General features: G+C 44.7%; 1 protein-coding gene across 2 annotated transcripts in view; it reads left to right on the top strand.

The window, feature by feature from the left end:
• LOC138268455 (cytochrome P450 2C28-like) overlaps window positions 1-18,834 on the top strand; it is a 126,899-nt gene that overhangs the window by 78,026 nt on the left and 30,039 nt on the right. For both annotated transcript variants that reach the window (XR_011200004.1, XM_069218108.1), the window contains exons 3-5: window positions 4,471-4,623; window positions 6,406-6,566; window positions 7,150-7,323. Coding sequence is in view for 1 of the 2 variants with exons in the window: in XM_069218108.1 (XP_069074209.1) it covers window positions 4,471-4,623; window positions 6,406-6,566; window positions 7,150-7,323 (488 nt within the window). In the remaining variant the exon portion in view is untranslated. The remainder of the gene's footprint in view (window positions 1-4,470; window positions 4,624-6,405; window positions 6,567-7,149; window positions 7,324-18,834) is intronic.

The following is an 18,834-nucleotide window of genomic DNA, read 5'->3' as shown; positions in this document are numbered from 1 at the left end:
GTCTGGATTAATCATCCACCCTTTACTCTGCAAGAGTTCCACAACCCGCTCCAACTGAGTCTGCACCTGTTCTTGTGTCACTTCCTGAATCATCACATCATCAGTGTAATGGGTCAACTGCACGCCTGGAATGATAGATATTTCATCCAGGTGTTCTGCCCCTAGCCGGTGATAGATGGTGGGGCTATGTAAATACCCTTGGAGGATCCTTAGCATTTGGAATTGTCTGCCAGAATGCGAGAAAGAAAATTAATCTTGGCACTCAGGGGCCAATGGTATAGAAAATAAATCATTGGCAATATCAAGAGTAGCATGCCACGTCCTTTTATGTCTCTGTATTCTCTCAATCAAAGTGACGGTGTCTGGCACCGCAGCTGTCAATGGGGTTGTATGTTTGTTCAGCTTGGGCTAATCAATGGTCATTCTGTAGCTCCCATCAGGTTTACGAACAGGCCATAAAGGATTGTTACATTTAGTGGTGGTTGGAGCTATTATACCAGCTTTAATCATATCTTTTATGGTTTTACTTATTTCCTCGTGCCCTCTTGGAATGCGGCACTGCTTCAAGCAAATTACCTTGGTTGCTGGGGGCACCTTCACTGGTAGTATCTTCAACTGACTCACTCTCTTAGCTGCCACTGAAATGTACCTCTGAGCCAAACTGTTGATAACCATCATCCAAATACAAAGTCATTCCTTTTAAAATGTCAATTCCCAGTATATACTCCAAAAGGGGCACAATTAAAACAATATATTCTCTTTTTGGTATTCTTCCTATTTTCATTTGAACTGTAGTTTGCACAGTGGGGGTCTGCTCCCCCCCCCAGCCCTGTTATGGTGTACTGCTGACCTGAAAACTTTTTAGGATTTCCATAAATTAAAGAGGCATCCGCTCCAGTATCGACTAATGCTCTAACTTTTTGCACATTTCTGTGTTTCCAGTGTATTTCTAAATCAACATGGGGTCTGTTATCTTCAAGAGCCCAACTTTGTACCAGAGCTTGGCCAGTTTCCTAGTCTGATTTAAACCAGTCAACTTTTTCCCAAGTCAGATCTGGATATATGCTTTCATTTCTGCGAGTAGACTCTCCTCCGTCTCTATTCCCCAAAGTTAACCACTTGCTGTCAAATCCTTCCTCCTCTTTCCCTCGTGAAGAGTCAGTTTTCTTCCTCTCCTTTCCATCCTCCTGCACCTGTGGCTGATTCCGAGTTGCACGTTTATTATCTTGCTTGTTTACCTTTCTGCTACCTTCCTTTCGATCCAAGCCTCTTTTGCGGTACATCTCCCACAAGCTCTTAGTATCTGTCCCATCAATCTGCTCTTTGTGAGCACCATCCTTCAGTAATGCCATGCACATATCTCTCCTAGATAGTCTGTTATCAGTACGACCTCATACCTTGAAGATCTCTCGGGTTTTTCCCAGACACCTAATTCACCTAACTCTGTGACCACCTCTAGCATATCTTTCAAAGCCTATCCTGTCTGATTAATTAAGAAAGTCATTATTACTTGCTTGTAGGCAGGTTGAGCAAGGCAAATTATTGTTTCTTATTGGTATGGTAAGCAGTCTAAGAATTGGTGTGCAGTGCCCAGGAAAATGGCAGGTTTCATTGCCTCATCTTTAATTCTCTGCATTTCATCTTACAAGGTATACCAGGGTTTTTCATTGGGTGGCCACTCTCAATCTGTAGGATACTTCAGATTACATCCATCAACTGGTAGTTGCAATAAATTAGTCTGGTGTTGCCCTTGAAAACAGTTCCTGCATTACAGTGTCACAACTGAGAGTACAAAACCTACAAGCATCTCCTATATCTAAAATTACTCCAGAAGCCCCGGTTTCAAACAGTCTTACAACCCAGGTAAGTAATGGCTGTGCGTAAACCACATTCTTGTCCTGTGTATTCAATTCCCAGTATATTCAATTCACACTGGCCCTCCTTCTTAATCTCCTCTTCACTAGAAGTGGAGAAGTCCCAAATGTTCACGCCCCATAAATCTGGGTCTCAGTCTAAACCGGCTTTAGCAAGGGCTAAATTAACTTTTTTCTGATTTATTTTTTCCTCTGCGTTTATGGAATTTGTTTTGGGTGACCTTAACAGCTGCCCTCTCGGCCATGGTTTGGTAGGTGTCTGCTTTATCTTGTAATAACTTATTCTGACAAGACAGCGTAGTTACGGTATTTTTTGTGTCAACAAGTTGTTTTTCTTATAGCTCCTTTTCTTGTTCTAACTGCTTGCACTTTTCATGCATTTTCCTGTAGGAACCAGTCCAAGAACCGAGAGGAAACAAGAATAAAAGGAATTCCAACAATACAGGGCTCTTAGTCTGAGCAATACATTTATTAAAGCACTGTTTCGGGTTTGAATATAGGAAAAATGTAGGTCAAATGCAACAACACGAGTACACCTCCAAAAATAATCACAGCAGTAGAATAAAAATATTCATAAAACCTAAAAATACACTACTTTAATCATGGATTATATCTCTGCATATACAGTGATTATATATTCATGCACAACGCAAAGCCAAAAATAATAATTAAAAAGAATACATCACCATGGGGCATGCTTGCTTCATCCCTTTGCCAGCAACAGGTCGTGAACCCAGTCGACCCAGCTCCTCCAGTGTGTCCCAGACTTCAGCCATCTTGCTTTGCAGGGCGCGGGAACACTTTGGAGGCCTCTGAGTGGCCAGTGCCAGCAGGTGACGTCAGAGACCCCTCATGATAGGTCCTTACCTGAGTAGCCAATCCCTCTCTCAGGGCTATTTAGGGTCTCTCCTGTGGGTTCTCTTCAGATTCTACTTGCAAGTTTCGAGCAGGAATCCTCTGCAACTACTACTTCATCCTCTGACCTCGGATCAACTGCAGACTGCTCCAGGAACCGCTGTAACTGCAACAAAGTATCCAGAAGGGCTACTTTTTCCTCTGCAACTTCAGCTCCAGCCAGCAACTGCAACAGTTTCAACGATGTGCACGCTCTGGGGACTCCCTGTCTTTACCCTGCACCAGAAGGACCGAAGAAATCTCCCGTGAAGTGACAGTCACTTCCTTGCTCACGCAGGCATCTTCTGAAGTCGATGACCGGTTCTCTTGGACTCCTCTCCTGGCGACAAGCGTGCTCCTTGGAACACAGAGGGTGGACCCCATCAACACAGACTGTCCTGAGGTCCTGCTGTCCGAATTTGGAGGAGGTAAAACCTTGCCTTCCCCCAGAACGACAGTACCCCCGTGCACAGCTTTGTCTTCACCTCCAGAGGCCTCTGTGCACTATTTAAAAATTCCTTCGTGCACAACCTGGCCCAGGTCCCCAGCACTCTATCCTGAGTCGCTCAACTAGCTGCGTTGTTATCCGGCAGAGTAGGACCTTCCTTTGTAGTGTTGCACCAACTGCATTTTGCTCCTCCTTTGTCCCTGTGTCCTGGGACTCCAGTGGGTCCTATCTGATGTCCTGAGGGCTCTCTGAAGTGCCTAGAGCCCCCTCTTCCTCCTCACAGAGAGTTGAGGCACCCAGCTCCCTCCTGGGTCCAGATAGCACCAACTTGATTCAAAACGCGACTTTGCCAGAACCAAGGTTTGTTGGAGGAAACCAGCGCCAAAACTCACCTGCATCCAACTTCTCTTCGTGGGACATCCAGTGCATCACGCAGGAACCCGCTGACATCTTCCTTGGGGGCATTTCTGCAGTCTTCGTCCAACCAGGAACTTTACCCTCTTCTGGGTTGGCAGGGGCTCCTGTCCTTGCTGGGCCTTCTTTTGACTTCTGGACTTGGTCTCCTTCCTCTGCAGGTCTTCAGGTCCAGGAATCCACCATTTGTTGAGTGCAGTCTTGGTTGGGTCTTGCAATAACTCTAATCACTACTTGTAGTGTGTCCTCAGGAAACTTGCAGTACTCCTGCTTTTCTGTGCTCTGGGGTGGGGACATTTACTTACCTTTACTGTATTCTTACTTTCCCAGCGATTCTGCACACACTACACTTGTCTAGGGAGGAATTTTTGATTCACATTCCACTTTCCTAGTATATGGTTTGTGTTATCCCTAGACCTATTTTCTCCCATTGGATTCTGTAGCATTTCCTATTGTTTGCACTATTCTATGTCTAATTACTTACCTTATTTTGGTGTCTAGTGTATATATTGTGTATAATACTTACCTCCAGAAGGAGTATTGCCTCTAAGATATGTTTGGTACTGCGTCGCCCAAATAAAGATACCTTTATTTTTGGTAACACTGAGTATTGTCTTTACTTGTGTATAAGTACTGTGTAACTATAAGTGCTATTGCAGGAGCTTTGCATGTCTCCTAGTTCAGCCTAAGCTGCTTTGCTATAGCTGCCTCTATCAGCCTAAGCTGCTAGAACTCTACATTTCACTAATAAGGTATAACTGGACCTGGTGTAAGTTCCCAAGGTACCCACTACATACCAGGCCAGCTTCCTACAAAAACAATATATATTTTGTTTTTCAGGGATACTGACTGCCCCGTATGGACCTTCTTGGAAACAACAACGTAGATTTACTCTGATGACTCTTCGAAATTTTGGCTTGGGGAAGAAGAGCATAGAAGCACAGATATCCGAGAAATCAACATTCCTGATCCGGGCCTTTCAAGAAACAAAGGGTAGGACAACTTTGCCTTTGTTTAGGTAGCATTTTTACTGGTCACTAGGGCTCTCTGTCAAATAAACAAAACCAGGATTTATTAGAGCGCTGCTAATCACCCACAAGGGTATCTAGGTGCTGCTGAGGGGGCTCAGTTGAACAGCGAGGTCTTTAGTCCTTTTTTTAATTCCACAAGAGAGTGTTAAGGTCCGTAGATAAAGCGGGCTGGGGTTGTTCCAGGATTTCACGGTGAGCTAGGAGAAGGAGCATCCTCCACTGTTGCTTGTGTGGATGCAGGGGATGAGTGCGAGGACGAGGGAAGCAGAGCTCAGGTGTCTGGAGGGTTTAAGCATTTGTTGATGTATGCTGGTCCTTGATTGTGAAGGGCTTTGTAGGAGTGAATCAGAATTTTAAATTGGCATCTCTTCGGAATCGGCAGCCAGTGGAGCTTCTTGTGCCAGGGGATGGGGGGGGCAGAGGGGTGGGGGGTGCGGAGGATGGGTGGCGGGGGGTTGTGGGTCCGTTTGGGGAGGTTGAGGATGAGTCTGGCTGCTGTATTCTGTAGTCTCCTTAGGAGGTGCATGGTGATTCCTACATAGAGTACGTTGCTGCATTCCACCAGACTGGTGACTAGAACCTGAGTGACGGTTGAGGAAACATATGAAAATCTTACGGAGCATACAAGGAATGAGGAAGCAGGCGGAGGAGACTGCGTTGATCTGCTTTTTCATGGTAAGCTTGCTGTCCAGGATAATGCCAAGGTTGCATGCGTGGTCTGTCGGAGTGGGTGGGGGTCCTGGTTCGGAAGACCGCCAAGAATCTTTCCATGGGGAGGTGTTATTCCCAAAGATCAGCACTTCCGTTTTTCTCTGTGTTGAGTTTCAGGCAGTTGTTTTTCATCCAGTCGGCGATGTCCGTCATACACATGCAGAAGTTGGCCCTTGTGCTGGAAGGGGTATTCTGATAGTGAGAGGTTGAGCTGGGTTTCGTCTGCGTAGGATATGATGGTCATTCCTTGGACATTCTGTGACTTTGTCCTTTTTTTGGTGGCCGGTGCCCCCTGTTGGCAGCTGTAACCCTGCGGCCTCTCAAATGGTGACTGGAGAGTAGCTTAACTGATAGTCTCTCTGCTGACCATGGGGCCATCTGGTGTTGAAAGTCTGATGTGGTATGAGTCTCTTCTGGTGCCAAAGAGGCTTTACTGAAGTTTTTTTTTTTTTGAGGGGCAGATATTTTGTTTGGGTCAGACTCTATATTGGGCGCATAGTTTCTTAGCTTGTAGAGTAAGTGGTGGATGTAACTGATTACAGGCGCTCATTTCTGGCAACAAAGACCAATTGCTGGTATTGGGGCTCTTTGTTGGTAGTTGTACGGGTCATATAGTGGTGCTGGATGCTCTTAGATAGTGGTGGGCTTTCTTAAATGGTGGTGGTTTCTTTTTGCTGGTGTTATAATCTCTATTTGCTGGTGATAGTGGTGTTATTTGCTGTTTCTGTGGAAAACTGATGAGGTGGGGGTTATTTGTTCTGTGCTGGGGTTCTTTTTTGTCTCCTGGGGTTCTTTGCTTGTCCCAGGGTACCTTTGTCATGATTGGTGCCTCCTTATGTGTTTGAGAGTCTCTTTGCTGGTGTCAGGTGCTTTATGCTGGCATTGGAGACTCATATACACCAATTATTTGGCTTGAATTGCACCTTCATGGTGCACTATCTGTATGAGTTAACATCAAAGTAATCCTTTATGTAGATTAGAGGCACTCTAACTTTCCAGTGTTGAACACTCCTTTCCAATACTTTGTCTTCAGGTCAGCCATTTGATCCTCAGTTCAAAGTAACCAATGCTGTCTCCAACATAATTTGCTCACTTGTCTTTGGAAATCGGTTTGAGTACAGCAATGCCAAATTCCAGTATCTTCTTCATCTAGTTAGCAACAACGTTCGGCTGGCTGGCGGGATGGCTGCTCAGGTAAGGCCAAGAACCACAGTGTTTTCTTTCTACCAAAGTATCTTTATTTCACTGCAAGAAATACATAAACATTTGAGAAACCATTTCCTGTAATGTGCAGTGGGAGACATTTTCTCTTAAGGTGTCAGTTTGATACCATTTTACTAGGACAGAAGATTGTCACCCTTTCACCGGTTGTATTCTTGTTTTGTTCTATGTCAGCCAATTTCATTAATGCACCAAATTACACAGTTTTGTAAAATGGTAGGTCTAAGGTGGCTAACAGAGTGTTGAAGAGATGTGAAGGCATATGTCTGTTCAAATTTATCCTATGATATGCACAGTAGGTGCCCTTTTGCAGCCCTTTACCAAGGGTTTTCACCTGAGAATGGACACTTTGATAGAGAGGCAAAAAACGTACAACAATGAAGTGCGTAGATTAACATAAGGAAAAGTTGTTTACTACAGGCCACCTAAGAGTGACTTGTGTTTGGAACAGCCCTCAGACTGGCAGCAAATATTGAGAAGGACGTATGAGGATTTTGAAAGCTGTGAGTTTAGGACAACCTCTGTATTCTTTTAGCATTCTGTTGTGTACTTTCAGATGGTCAATATGTGCCCTTTTTTGAGACCCTTTCCTGGGCCACACCAGAAAATATTGGACAATGCTTGTGAAATATTCCAGTTCATTGACAAGACGATCCAGGAGCACAGACAAACACTTGATGCTGAGAACCCAAAGGACTACATTGATGCCTACTTGCTTGAAATGGACAAGGTAAGGGGCCAGGACCCATAAGTGTCCTACATGGTTGTTGGTCCATTGTGTTTTGAGTCTGACTTCTAATCTTGTCACCATATGGCTTCACCCGGAATCTATGGTCTTACATAGATGAAACTGCAGATGAGATTAAAGTGCAGAAGGAATGTTAGTCATGATGAAACAGTAGAAATCCACAGTGCATGTAATTATCATGATATAAGTGGACATTTAATTTAGTATTCAATAAGTAATATGTCTCTTGTTTCTGGGAATGCATTTGCTGACAATGACTGTTTGGCTGAGACAAAGAAACTGACAGAGCCGCTTGGTGAGCAGTTTAAGAATTCTTTTTCATTTGATTAAGGAGTCTCTATGGTCTGGCTTTACAGAGTAGCTGTTGCCAGACAATTATGTGATCCTTACCAAAGAGGGCCTTTGGCCCTGCCCAAACGTTGGGAGCCAGGGGTACATGTTTTGATCGGGCAGAAGTTGTGTGTGTCCAAAAAAAGACAGCTTGCTTTCCACACATGATCATTTTGTTTATTTATCCAGCTGCCTAAGCCTGAAATTTCAGGGACACACACAAGCCATTGGAACACTTCAGAGGCATAAATGGGAGGAGGGCAGTCTTAACCGACATAAATATTTAGGTCTGGATTGACGGTGCAACTCTCACCTGACCTTTTAACCTACACATATCATTCTACAGTTCTTTGCATCCACACAAATACATATCTTTTCCCATGCTATTACTTATAGTGCTTCACATTTCCATACAACGTTCCTTTAAAGCCAGACGTATTGGCATTGCCAGTGCTTGCTTGATATACTGGCTAGGTGTTGGTTGGGGCTCAGTGATGGCACATGTAGAATGCAACTAAACATTTAGAAAAGCCTCAGGAGAAGGGACTGTTCAGAGAATGTTTTTTCCATTTCTTCCTGAAAGAGTGATTTTTAATTTTGGTGCTGTCTATGAAAGAAAGCATGTTCTATTTCCATTGTCCTTAGAATATAAGGTTTGGGCCTTCCTATTTGGGAACACAAAGGGATGATGGACGGAGTGCTGAACAATGCAAACACTCACCCCCAGTCACAGATCTGGGTATAATCCATCGCTCTTTTGCACACCATACCGATCCAGCTTGGAGCCAGCCATATGCAAATCAGTCTTGACCCTGTTCCTCATGGGAACAGTCCAGCCCAAACTGACAAGCAAGGTCCTCCCTGGACCGGAAAAAAGGGCAATTTAAAACATTAGTAGTGACAAAAAAAAAAAAAATGAATTCAAAAGTCAATGTCCTTTTTAAAATCGCCAATTATATCTGGGACAATTGAAGCCAGCAAATGTTCCATTTCGGCAGGTAGATAAAATATCCAAATCGGTGCCAAGGAAAACCATAGAGCACTTGTGTTCCAAAGCCTGAGCTTCAGCTGAGGCAGCAGCATTCTGTGGTGTGCCCAATGGTGAGTTAACAGCTCCATTATCCACAACAGCTTCCCAGAGCAAACGCACCCTCGACGAGCATGTCTGGTAATGAGCCCTCAACGAGAACATCAACAGATCAGCATCCAATGAAAGTAAATGCTGTGTAGAAAGACAAACTTTAAGTGCACATTCGAAAAGGCACCAAAGGCATCGAAACACCGGCTGCACACAATCAAAAATCGGTCTGACCAGTCGCACTCCAGTTCTTTTAGGAGTGGTGCTCTGAAATACTGCATAATACATTTGCGACACAGTTGTGCCTGTGAAAGCGTTTTCAGTTCTCCTTGTTTTGAAGGGACAGCATTGCACAGAAAAAATAGCAACAGCAGAATGCTACCTATTATAGCCAAAGTAATCGGAAATTCCCCCCAAAACATCCAGAAATATTGAGTGTAAGGCTGAAGGTATTAAGCCAAATATAGAGGAAAAGGTGTGAACAAAACCAGAACCAACAGCCTTTAAGAAATGCGAAATTCCAGTAGTACTGGACGCGTTACATATTCATCCCACAAGTTCACCAAAGTGTCACAGAAAGTTTGCTCTTAAAAGTGACTGAATCCCTGCAGATGACCTTGCAACTTGAAGCGCATAGGTCTCACTCGCAGATGTAAGCACCACATGTTTTTAAAACAATAAAGCCTTGAGTCCACTCAACATGTCAAAATTCACATCTGAAGTAGCAATATGAGGCCAAAGCTCTGCTACTTCCCTTTGTTGTGAAGAGGGGAAAAGGACACTCCCACAACAGGTGACAATTTGGGAGACCAAAACGACACAAGCTATTCTGGCTCGCATTCCACAACAACTCTCACTGTTAAGGAGCACATAGTGACTGTTTGAGAGCACCTGGAACGCAGGTCTAATCAAGGGGGGACCGGAACTCCCTTCAGATAGAAAGCCAAGTTTGCCGCTGCAACATTACACACCTGTGCAAGGACAGCTGCTTACAAACCATCAAATGGCTCACAGTAGTCTTGCATTTACTGCTGCTAAGAAAGTCCTCTTACATGCCATTGAAACATTTGTATTAAAAGGGAAGCTCCCAAACCTCATGTATGTAACTATCTCCCAGCCTTTCATATCTGCCTACTGGAATGTGTCTCAAGCAGGATGTGACTTGAAGTGTTGAAATAGGCACATTAATAACCCTGTGTATCAACCACTCAGCAGATGTTATTTCAGCCACAGTAAAAGACAACTTTTCTAATGTCTCGATATTTAGCATGATGTAAGTCGCTTTCTTCTTAGCCATTATTTGTTGTTGACACATTAAATTAAATGTTGAAAATGTATCCCTTGCGCTAATGTGTTGCCAGGGAGTGCGACCTGCTTTCAATGTTTGTAGTGTCTAACCTAACTGCATAATGGACCTTAGCTGACTGTCCATTCAGTAAAGATGACATGTCGCTCTGTACTGTGTCTATTGCAGAAGAGACAATGTGTATATCCGGTCCGTCAAGGTGTTAATGCCATTATCTACAATGGCTAATGCTTTCTGTAAATTTTCCTGATCTGTTTGCCTTAACCAGGCAGCAGCTTCTTGTTGAGAAAGTTCCGAAATCTTGTTATATACTGCATATAAGAACCGCTTTCTGTGTTGTCTTCTGGGGCCTAAGAGGAAATTCTGCAGATTCGTTGGACAGGAGCCTGAGGTGTTCTTAAACAGCATCAAGTGATGAACTTTTCAACCATTGCTGGCATAATTTCCATACACTCTATATGTTGTTACTATACCCGAGTGTTCCGTTGAGACATAGCAAGGGTCTAGCTTACTTGTTCCAAACCCCCACGTGGAGTCTGCAAAACGTGTATGGCACCCATTGGTGTCCACTGGCCACAATAACCACCCACCAGGACGTGAAAGTGATGTGTTAAATGTTCCATTCTGGACCTACCCATTGAGCCGATCTTTGGATGCATTTATGTGCTTTTGCCATTTGTAAAATTTGGCAGGGGCAGGAATACTGGTCGCATTCAAATCCTTAATTTTTGCCAAGCCTAAACAACTTGTCTGTTGTACAGTTTAATTTAAAAAATAGCATTTGAACAGGAATCAAGCATGCTCTAAATAAAGCTTCCTTCCCCCCTATTTGCCAATATTTAGTTCCCCACACACTTTTTAAGTCAATCGACTTCAACCAATATTCATAGCCTTCTATAGCTAACCGGGAAACGAAGGAATCTGAATAAATTAATTTTGTATCACTCAATAATGTGTTTACTTTCCATTACTGGCAATTTAAAATAATATGACTCAGCATTTTTAACATTGTGGTCAGAGAAATAGGCAAATGTTTCAGTATATGTTTTGGAACTCCCCCGGCAGAGTCAGACAAAGTTCCCAATGTGTAAAATTAAAAATAGTCTTTGGGGTACTTGCTCTGTGAATGAAATGATGTCCATAATAATTATAACAGAACATATCTCCATAATTCTCTTTGGATCGCTACACCTCCTCACTTTCAAATACAATGAAATATTGCGGATCAGTCATCATAGAATCAACTGTTTTTACATCCCAATCATCAGAAACAACTCGGGGTGTTATAACATCGTTCATGGAAAGTTTAAAAACATAAGGAATTTGAATGGCCTTCATTGGGCCGTAAATATATCAAATGATACTTTATCCCAAACAATCCCATTCGGAATTGGTACAGCGGAAATGTTCACTAGAGACAAGTCTCTACGGACCTTGTGAGAAGAAAAATGTGGTTTTAGGACCTCATCCACCAGTTCAACTGTAGAGTGTTCAGGAAGGTTATGACCATGCATTAGTAAAAAGAAAACAATGACAAACCCAATCCAAAGGAGGATGGCAAGTACAGGTAAAAAAAAGCCATAGATAGTTCCTGGGAAGAATACAATAGTACATTTTGAGCCAAATGATCACCTTACGTGCTCTTGACCGTTCTGTTGCAGTAGATGCAGATGAGTCAGTGAAAGTGTCATTGATGTCAGCAAAATATCCAGAAAGAAGTTTGTGCAAAAACATTAATCATGTTTGAAGGAGGAGAGCTAGCAGAAGTCTCCCTCAGTGGATCATAGTAGATTATACCATCCGTTTTTGAAGAATTTGAGTAGAATCACTCAATGTTGTTGACGTTGCTTGTCGCAGAAGAAGTTAGTGGGAATAATGAAAGATCATTTTCCACCCTCCCCAAGCTCGGAGAGGTATCAGCATTGCTCTTTAAAACCTGTAGAGGAACATCCTGGACTGTAGTGAGAGGGATTCACCTAGGTCTGCTGTGCAGGATCGGCCATATGGTGTAGCCTGACATTGTCAATAGAGACAAAGCGATTTTCTTTAGAACCAGGCAGCAGTAGTATAATGACAGTTCTGGTACTGTGTATTCCGAGGAGTGGAGCTGGTACACAATAGGAAGGACCAAACTCCTTTTTCACTGCAATGTTTTCAAGCACTAGATCCCCAACTATGGGAATCCAGTCAGTAGATGTTATTGGAACATCCCTTACCGGCACTGGGAGATGCGTTGTCGTCACAGAACGGTTTTTAGTCCTGCAAGAACGTGACACCTTTGTTTAAGTTAAAAGGTGTATCTGCCACTTCCGTGCCAAGACCATCAAGATCTGGAACATACATTTATGTTCCAAACAGGCATTCGTATGAGGTTGCCCCCCCCCGCTTTCCCCTCCCCCAGGGACCTTGTGGGAAGATTATTAAGTGCTCTCTGGACTCCATACAGGTGTGTAAGCCAACTACGACTTGTGCCTAATACTCTGGCTGTTAAGGATTGCTTTAAATCCCGGTTTCTGCACTCCACGACACTGTTTCCCCCAGGATGAAATGGAGACAAATAATGCAGTTGTACCTTTAACGAAGCCATGGCGTACCTGAAAGCCCTTAAGGCAAAAGCAGGGCCGTGGTCCGAGTGGAAAGCCGCAACAGCATATGTACTGATAAAGACTTGCAAATTTTTTATAACAGTTCGAACGTGAGCCAACCATTGTGGTCAAACCCATAGATATCTGGAGCATGAGTCAACAGTGACTAAAATATATGTGTATGCACAGTCAGGTGTCAAGAGACCACAGTCCAAGTAATTGAAATTAGAAGGGGTGTCTGCGGTGGGCATTTGACGGTGGAGCCTTTTATTTGTTGATAGATCTCACAACAAAGGACATACTGCTTGGTCTGTTTGTAGAGACCTGTCCACCAGCAACAAGCTTGTAACAATGATATTGTAGCCAACACGCCAGCATTGGCAGAAGCAATTCCCTCCTGCACTGCTCTGATCAATTCTGGTCTTTGATGTTTATTGGGAATCACATGATTACCCACCTGTGGTATTACCACTAGGGCTGTTTTGGGGCATGATATGCAGTAGGAATATTTGACAGGATATGCATTTGGCAAGGGCGGGCCGTCAGACGAGGCATTCACAGCAGCCATCAGCATCCAATTTCATTCTTGAACGAGTTACTGCAGCAACAGAAGCCATAGCTACTGCTGATTTGGATGCTTTCTCAGTCAACAGTATTCAACACGCTGGTCCCAGTGTATGTACAACATGGACACTAGGTAGCGTTTCCTTCAGATCCACTACTTTTCCCTGTAGAAGTCTGTGTTTAATGGTGTTTCCTTTTGAATCTCTGAACCCATTTTGGTGCCAGTAATGCAGATATTCATTGAAGGGCTGGAACCAATAGTATGAATCACATACAGTCAGCATCAGCTGCTCAGGATCCGCGTGTTCCAGTGCCATCACCAGAGCCTTGAGCTCTGCTAATTGTGCAGTGCAGTCCCCTAAGGTCTGCATGTAAGTGTGTTGTGGATGGAATTCACCATCCTTCATGTAGCCACTCACGCCTGCGCAAGCGAAGGAGTATTGATGTTTTGTACCTGTAGCTGGTTGGGCTGAACCATCAGTGTACATAATTGTTTGATATTGTTCAATAGGCAATGTGTTTGGAACTGGGTATTCAAGTTTGTATTGCAAAATTTCTTCAGTTTGACATCCACTTATGCTGACTATACGTTTGACTCAAAATTACAAAGACATTGCACAATGAATCCAACGTGGATGTAATACTTTAGCATTAGGAACGCTAGCTTTGGTTGGCAAGGGCCGTGATACGACAATAATATGTTTCTCCTGGGCCAGAGGTCTCTCTTTAATGACAGCCATCTGAACAGCAGTGAGAATTTTCTCAGTGGAAGCAAAGCATTGTTCTGCTGTAGAGTATAGATGTGATTTGTGTGCAATTGGGACGGTCTCACCCTCAATGAATGTTACGTAGGTGAAACCAATGGCACCAGCAATTACTCTGATGACCAAATGTTTTTTGTTGTCCCTTGTGTGTAGGTGTTTAGCTGCAAGCATGTCTTGCTGTAATGCTCTGAGAACGCATGTGTTTGATTGTCCATTATTTGCTGGAAAGGTCAGGACGTATCAAGTCATATAAAAGTTTACTGCGTTCTGCATAATCTGGAATGTATATTCTTCCAACATTTGAAAAGCCCAACAAAGACTGGCCTTTTGATGGTGTTTGGAGGATGTAGTTGTGCGCAATTTTCTACAAATTGGGGCGCAAGGCTCTTGCCTTCATCTAATAATTCATATCCCAAAAAGAGACACTAAAGAAGGCTATTTTCATTTTTTTTTTTTTATTGAAATTGTAGCTGAATTTGGCAAATCCCACAACAAAGTGGGCTACCAATATTATGTGTTGCATGAGGTCGTCATCTGCAAGGTAGATATCATCCACGTTGGACAACCCATCAGGGTCAATGCCATGTAAAATAGATGTTACACAAGCTGAAAACAGTCCTGGAATTTTCTTGTACCCTTGTGGGAGTACGCAAACATTTTTCTGAGAGCCTAAAGCGCTGGAACTTGTTAAATTCCTACTTTCAGGCGCTATATTTTGGCAGAAAAAAACGTTGGAAATATCCAGGGTTGTTTTGTATTTTTTGCACACTATGTTGTTCATAAATGCTGTGCTGTGTGCATTTTGTATAGCAAATGTGCGTGTATGACTGTTTAAATGTCTGTAGTCTAAGACTATTGTGTATGAATGGTCAGGTTTAGCTACAGGGAATAATGGATTGTTCATTGGTGAGACACACAGTTCAATTATGCCCTGGTACTCTAACTGTGAGAATTCCTTTCACGGGTGCTTTAGCTTCATGCTCCATTGGATATTGGGGACCCCACAATAGATGTTCTCCTCTTCCGAGAGATGTTCCCCCAACAGGTGAATGTTGAAACAAACTGCCCTGTGCCAAATTTGTTGGGACCTGCACAGAAAGATGAGAAGAATGGATGGAACGCTGATTCTGAATGTAGAACATGTCTGTCATGTTCTCTGTCTTTAATAGCACAGTTTTCACTGTAGCAGTGGAACAAACGTTTTCAGGGCTAGTCTGATGGCTTGAATCTCCAGGTAATTTATGTGTGCCTGTGGTGCTGAGGGGTCCAGCTGCCTTGGACAGTTGTTTTGTGGTGGTGAGTGTAGGAAGTTGGCCTGGTGTGTGGTGAGCACACATGGTATTATCACCTTATATCAGGTCCAGGTATTCCCCTATTAGTGAGGTGTAGATAGTGTCTAGGAAGCTAGGTTCTCTAGAGGTAGCAGTGGATGAGCAGCAAAACTTAACTAGGAGACATGCAAAGCTTATGCAATACCACTACAGTCACACAACACTTACACACATGAAAGAACCACACAGTGTTACAAAAATAAAGGTACTTCATTATAGTAACACAAATAATAAAATACTGAATAGGCAATACTCCAATAGGGGGTAAGTAAACACACTATTATGTATACATTAGATGTCAATGATTAGCATAGAAAGCAATAGCAAATAGTAAAACAATAGTAAATAGTGAAGGCCCTAGGGGGGAGACCAAACCATATACTAAGTAAGTGGAATGTGAAAGGCAGTTCCACACCCAAGGAAGTGGAATCAGTAGAGGGGAGCTGGAGTAACTAGGAACCCCACAAGGTAAGTACCAGGTTGCCCCCTGGCGACTAGGGGAGGAGAGGTAAGTACCTGGTTTTCCCTCAAACGCACAGGAACACTTTGGAAAAGGACTGTGCAAGACCCAGACAAGACTGGAAGAAACCAAAGGTGGATCCTGACAAAAGAGGATGTGCAAAAGAAGGGGACCCAGTCCAGTTCGAGTTGGAGTGTCCAGTTGTGGCAGGAGCCACTACCCACCCTTCTGTGGATGCAGGACTAGGTCGACGGTGGATGAAGAAAATCAGAAGTGCAGCACAGGAGCAGAAGAGGAGTTCAAAAGTTATGCAAGTGATGTCCCATGTCGACGGTCGTGATGCAGTCAGTGGTGCTGGAAAACCACCAACAAGCCTTGGCAAATGCTAGAGTCAGAGAAGGATGTTTAGCAAGGCCCAGGGGACTCGACCCAAGGAGGGGAGTCTGAGGTGACCCTCAGCAGCTGGGAGAGTCACAAGAAGAGGAGGCAGCCCCCCAGGCTACCCATGGGCAGCAGGCACAGGAGTCACAGTGAGGCCCACTCAGCACAGTTAGAGAAGAGTCCCATGTCGCTGGAGCAGCAGGTAAGAGTGATGGAGGCCTGTGCTATACAGAGCCTAAAGATCCTTTGGAGGAGGAACAAACAAGCCTTGGTAGCTGCAAGGGTTGTGGTGCACAGGGGTACTGTCCTGCAAGGAGAGGCAAGGGCTTACTGTCTCCCAAGTTAGAGAGCTGGCTGAAACGACCAAGTAGACCACTCCAGACCACCACCGGTGATGCAGGGTCCCCACAATTCCGAAGGAGAGAGGATCCACGCAGCCGGTAGTTGTTGCAGTTGGTGCCTGGGGACACAGGGAAGTGATTCGTTCACTCCAAGGGAGATTCCTTCTTCTTGTGCAGGCTGATGACTCGTCGGCTTCAGAGGATGCACAGCCAGGGAAGTGTTAGCAGTTGCTGGAACTAGCCGGAGAAACAATGTCGCAGAGAGGAGTTGTCGCTGGAGTTGCAGATTTTCGATTCCTTGAGGGTCCAGTTGCATTCCCAATAGCCAGAAGATGAAGTAAACGATGCAGCGGAGTCCTGCTAGAATCTTGCATGTCAAATCTGAGGACCCTCTTGAAAGGTAGACCCTAAAAAGCCCAGGAAGGGGGATTGGTCACCTGGCAGGGTGACCATCTATCGGGGGGGGATGTGACGTCACCTGCCTGCCCTGCCCCCTCGGATGCTCCCAGGGGCCTCTGTCCACCTTGGATTCAAGATGGCAGAATTAAGTGGCCACCTGGAGGGCTCTGGGCACCACCCCTGGGGTGGTGATTGACAGGGGAGTGGTCACTTCCCTTTCTATTGTCCAGTTTCCCTGGACTGCTGCAAACTGGTTTATGCAAGGAGGGCACCAAATGTGCCCTTCAAAGCATACCAGTGGCTTAGGGATGCTATCCCTCCCAGGCCATAGTATACACCTATTTCCAAAGGGGAGGGTGTTTCCTTCCTCTCCCACAGGAAATCCTTTGTTCTGCCTTCCTCTGCTTGAGCTGGTCAAGCTGGATGAAGGCAGAAACCTGTCTGACTGGTGGCAGCAGCTTGGGCTGCCCGGAAAACCCCATAAGACCAGTAGGACCAATGCTGGGGGTCCACTAAGAAGCCACCCAGAGTGCATGGAATTATACAACCAATACTGGCAACAGTATTGGGATATGATTCCGACATGTTTGATACCAAACAAGTCCAGTTTCTGAGGCTTAATATGGCTACCCCGCGCTTAAGAAGTCCATGAAAATGGAGCTGGAGTTCGTAGGGGCACCTCTGCTCATGCTGGGGTGACCTCACACACAGGTACCTGCACCCTGCCCTCTGGGCTGGGAAGGCCTACCATAGGGTGACTTGCAGTGACCTAGTGCAATGGCATGTAGTGAAGGATGCATGCACCTTTTCACGCAGGTTGCAATGGCAGGCCTGCAGACACATTTTGCAGGGGCTCCCATCGGTGGCTCAAACATGCTGCAGCCCATGGGGAACCCCTGGTGTCCCAACGCCCTGGATACCTAACCATATACTAGGGACTTAAATGGGGGCACCAGTATGCCAACTGTAGGTTGTGCAAAGTCCTAAGCAACCAAATTTAGAGGGAGAGAGCACAGTCACCAAGGTCCTGGTTAGCAGCATCCCAGTGAACAGTCAGAACGCAGTTGACAGCAGGCAAAAGGTGGGGATAACCATGCCAAAAAGAGGGTACTTCCCTACATAGCCCCCCACCTCTCCACCCACCTCAAACGAAGGACAATAAGACTAACCTGGGTCAGTTGAGTCTTCATTGTCTAAGTGGAAATATCTAGAGAGTCCATCTGCATTGGAGTGGTTACTCCCAGGTCTATGTTCCACTGTATAGTCCATTCCCTCTAGGGCTATGGGGGATTTTCACCTTTCATCTGTTTTAACCATAGGAAGGGCTTGTGGTCTGTTTGAACAAGGAAGTGAGTGCCAAATAAGTATGGCCTCAGCTTCCGCAAAGCCCAGACCACAGCAAAGACCACCCTCTCTATGGCTGACTAACTCTTTTCCCTGGGTGTCAACCTTCTGCTAATGAAGGCAACAGGTTGATCCTGGCAATCTTCATACAGCTGAGATAGTACTGCCCCTATCGCTACACCAGAAGCATCTGTCTGCACAATAAATTGCTTGGAGTAGTCAGTGCATCTTAATATAGGAGCAGAGCACATGGCCTGTTTAATGTCATCAAAAGCTTTTTGGCAGCTAGCTGTCCACAAAACGTTCTTGGGCATCTTGTTAGAGGTGAGGTCATTTAAGGGGGCTACAATGAAGTCATGGTTCTTAATGAACCTCCTGTAGTACCCTGTCAGGACTTGGAAGGCTCTGACTTGAGTTTGTGTGGTGGGGGCATTCCAATCTAGAATGGTCTGGATTCTGGCCTGTAGTGGTTGGATCTGGCCTCCACCTACAAGGTGGCCCAGATAAACCACTTTTCCCTGCCCTATTTGGCACTTTGGCTTTCAGCAGAGCCTCCAACACATTCCTAAGGTGGACCAGGCGATCCTCCCAGGTGGAGCTAAAGACCACT

This window comes from Pleurodeles waltl, chromosome 12, assembly GCF_031143425.1.
Source record: "Pleurodeles waltl isolate 20211129_DDA chromosome 12, aPleWal1.hap1.20221129, whole genome shotgun sequence".
Taxonomy (NCBI): domain Eukaryota; kingdom Metazoa; phylum Chordata; class Amphibia; order Caudata; family Salamandridae; genus Pleurodeles; species Pleurodeles waltl.
This window is presented reverse-complemented; position numbering and strand designations above follow the sequence as displayed.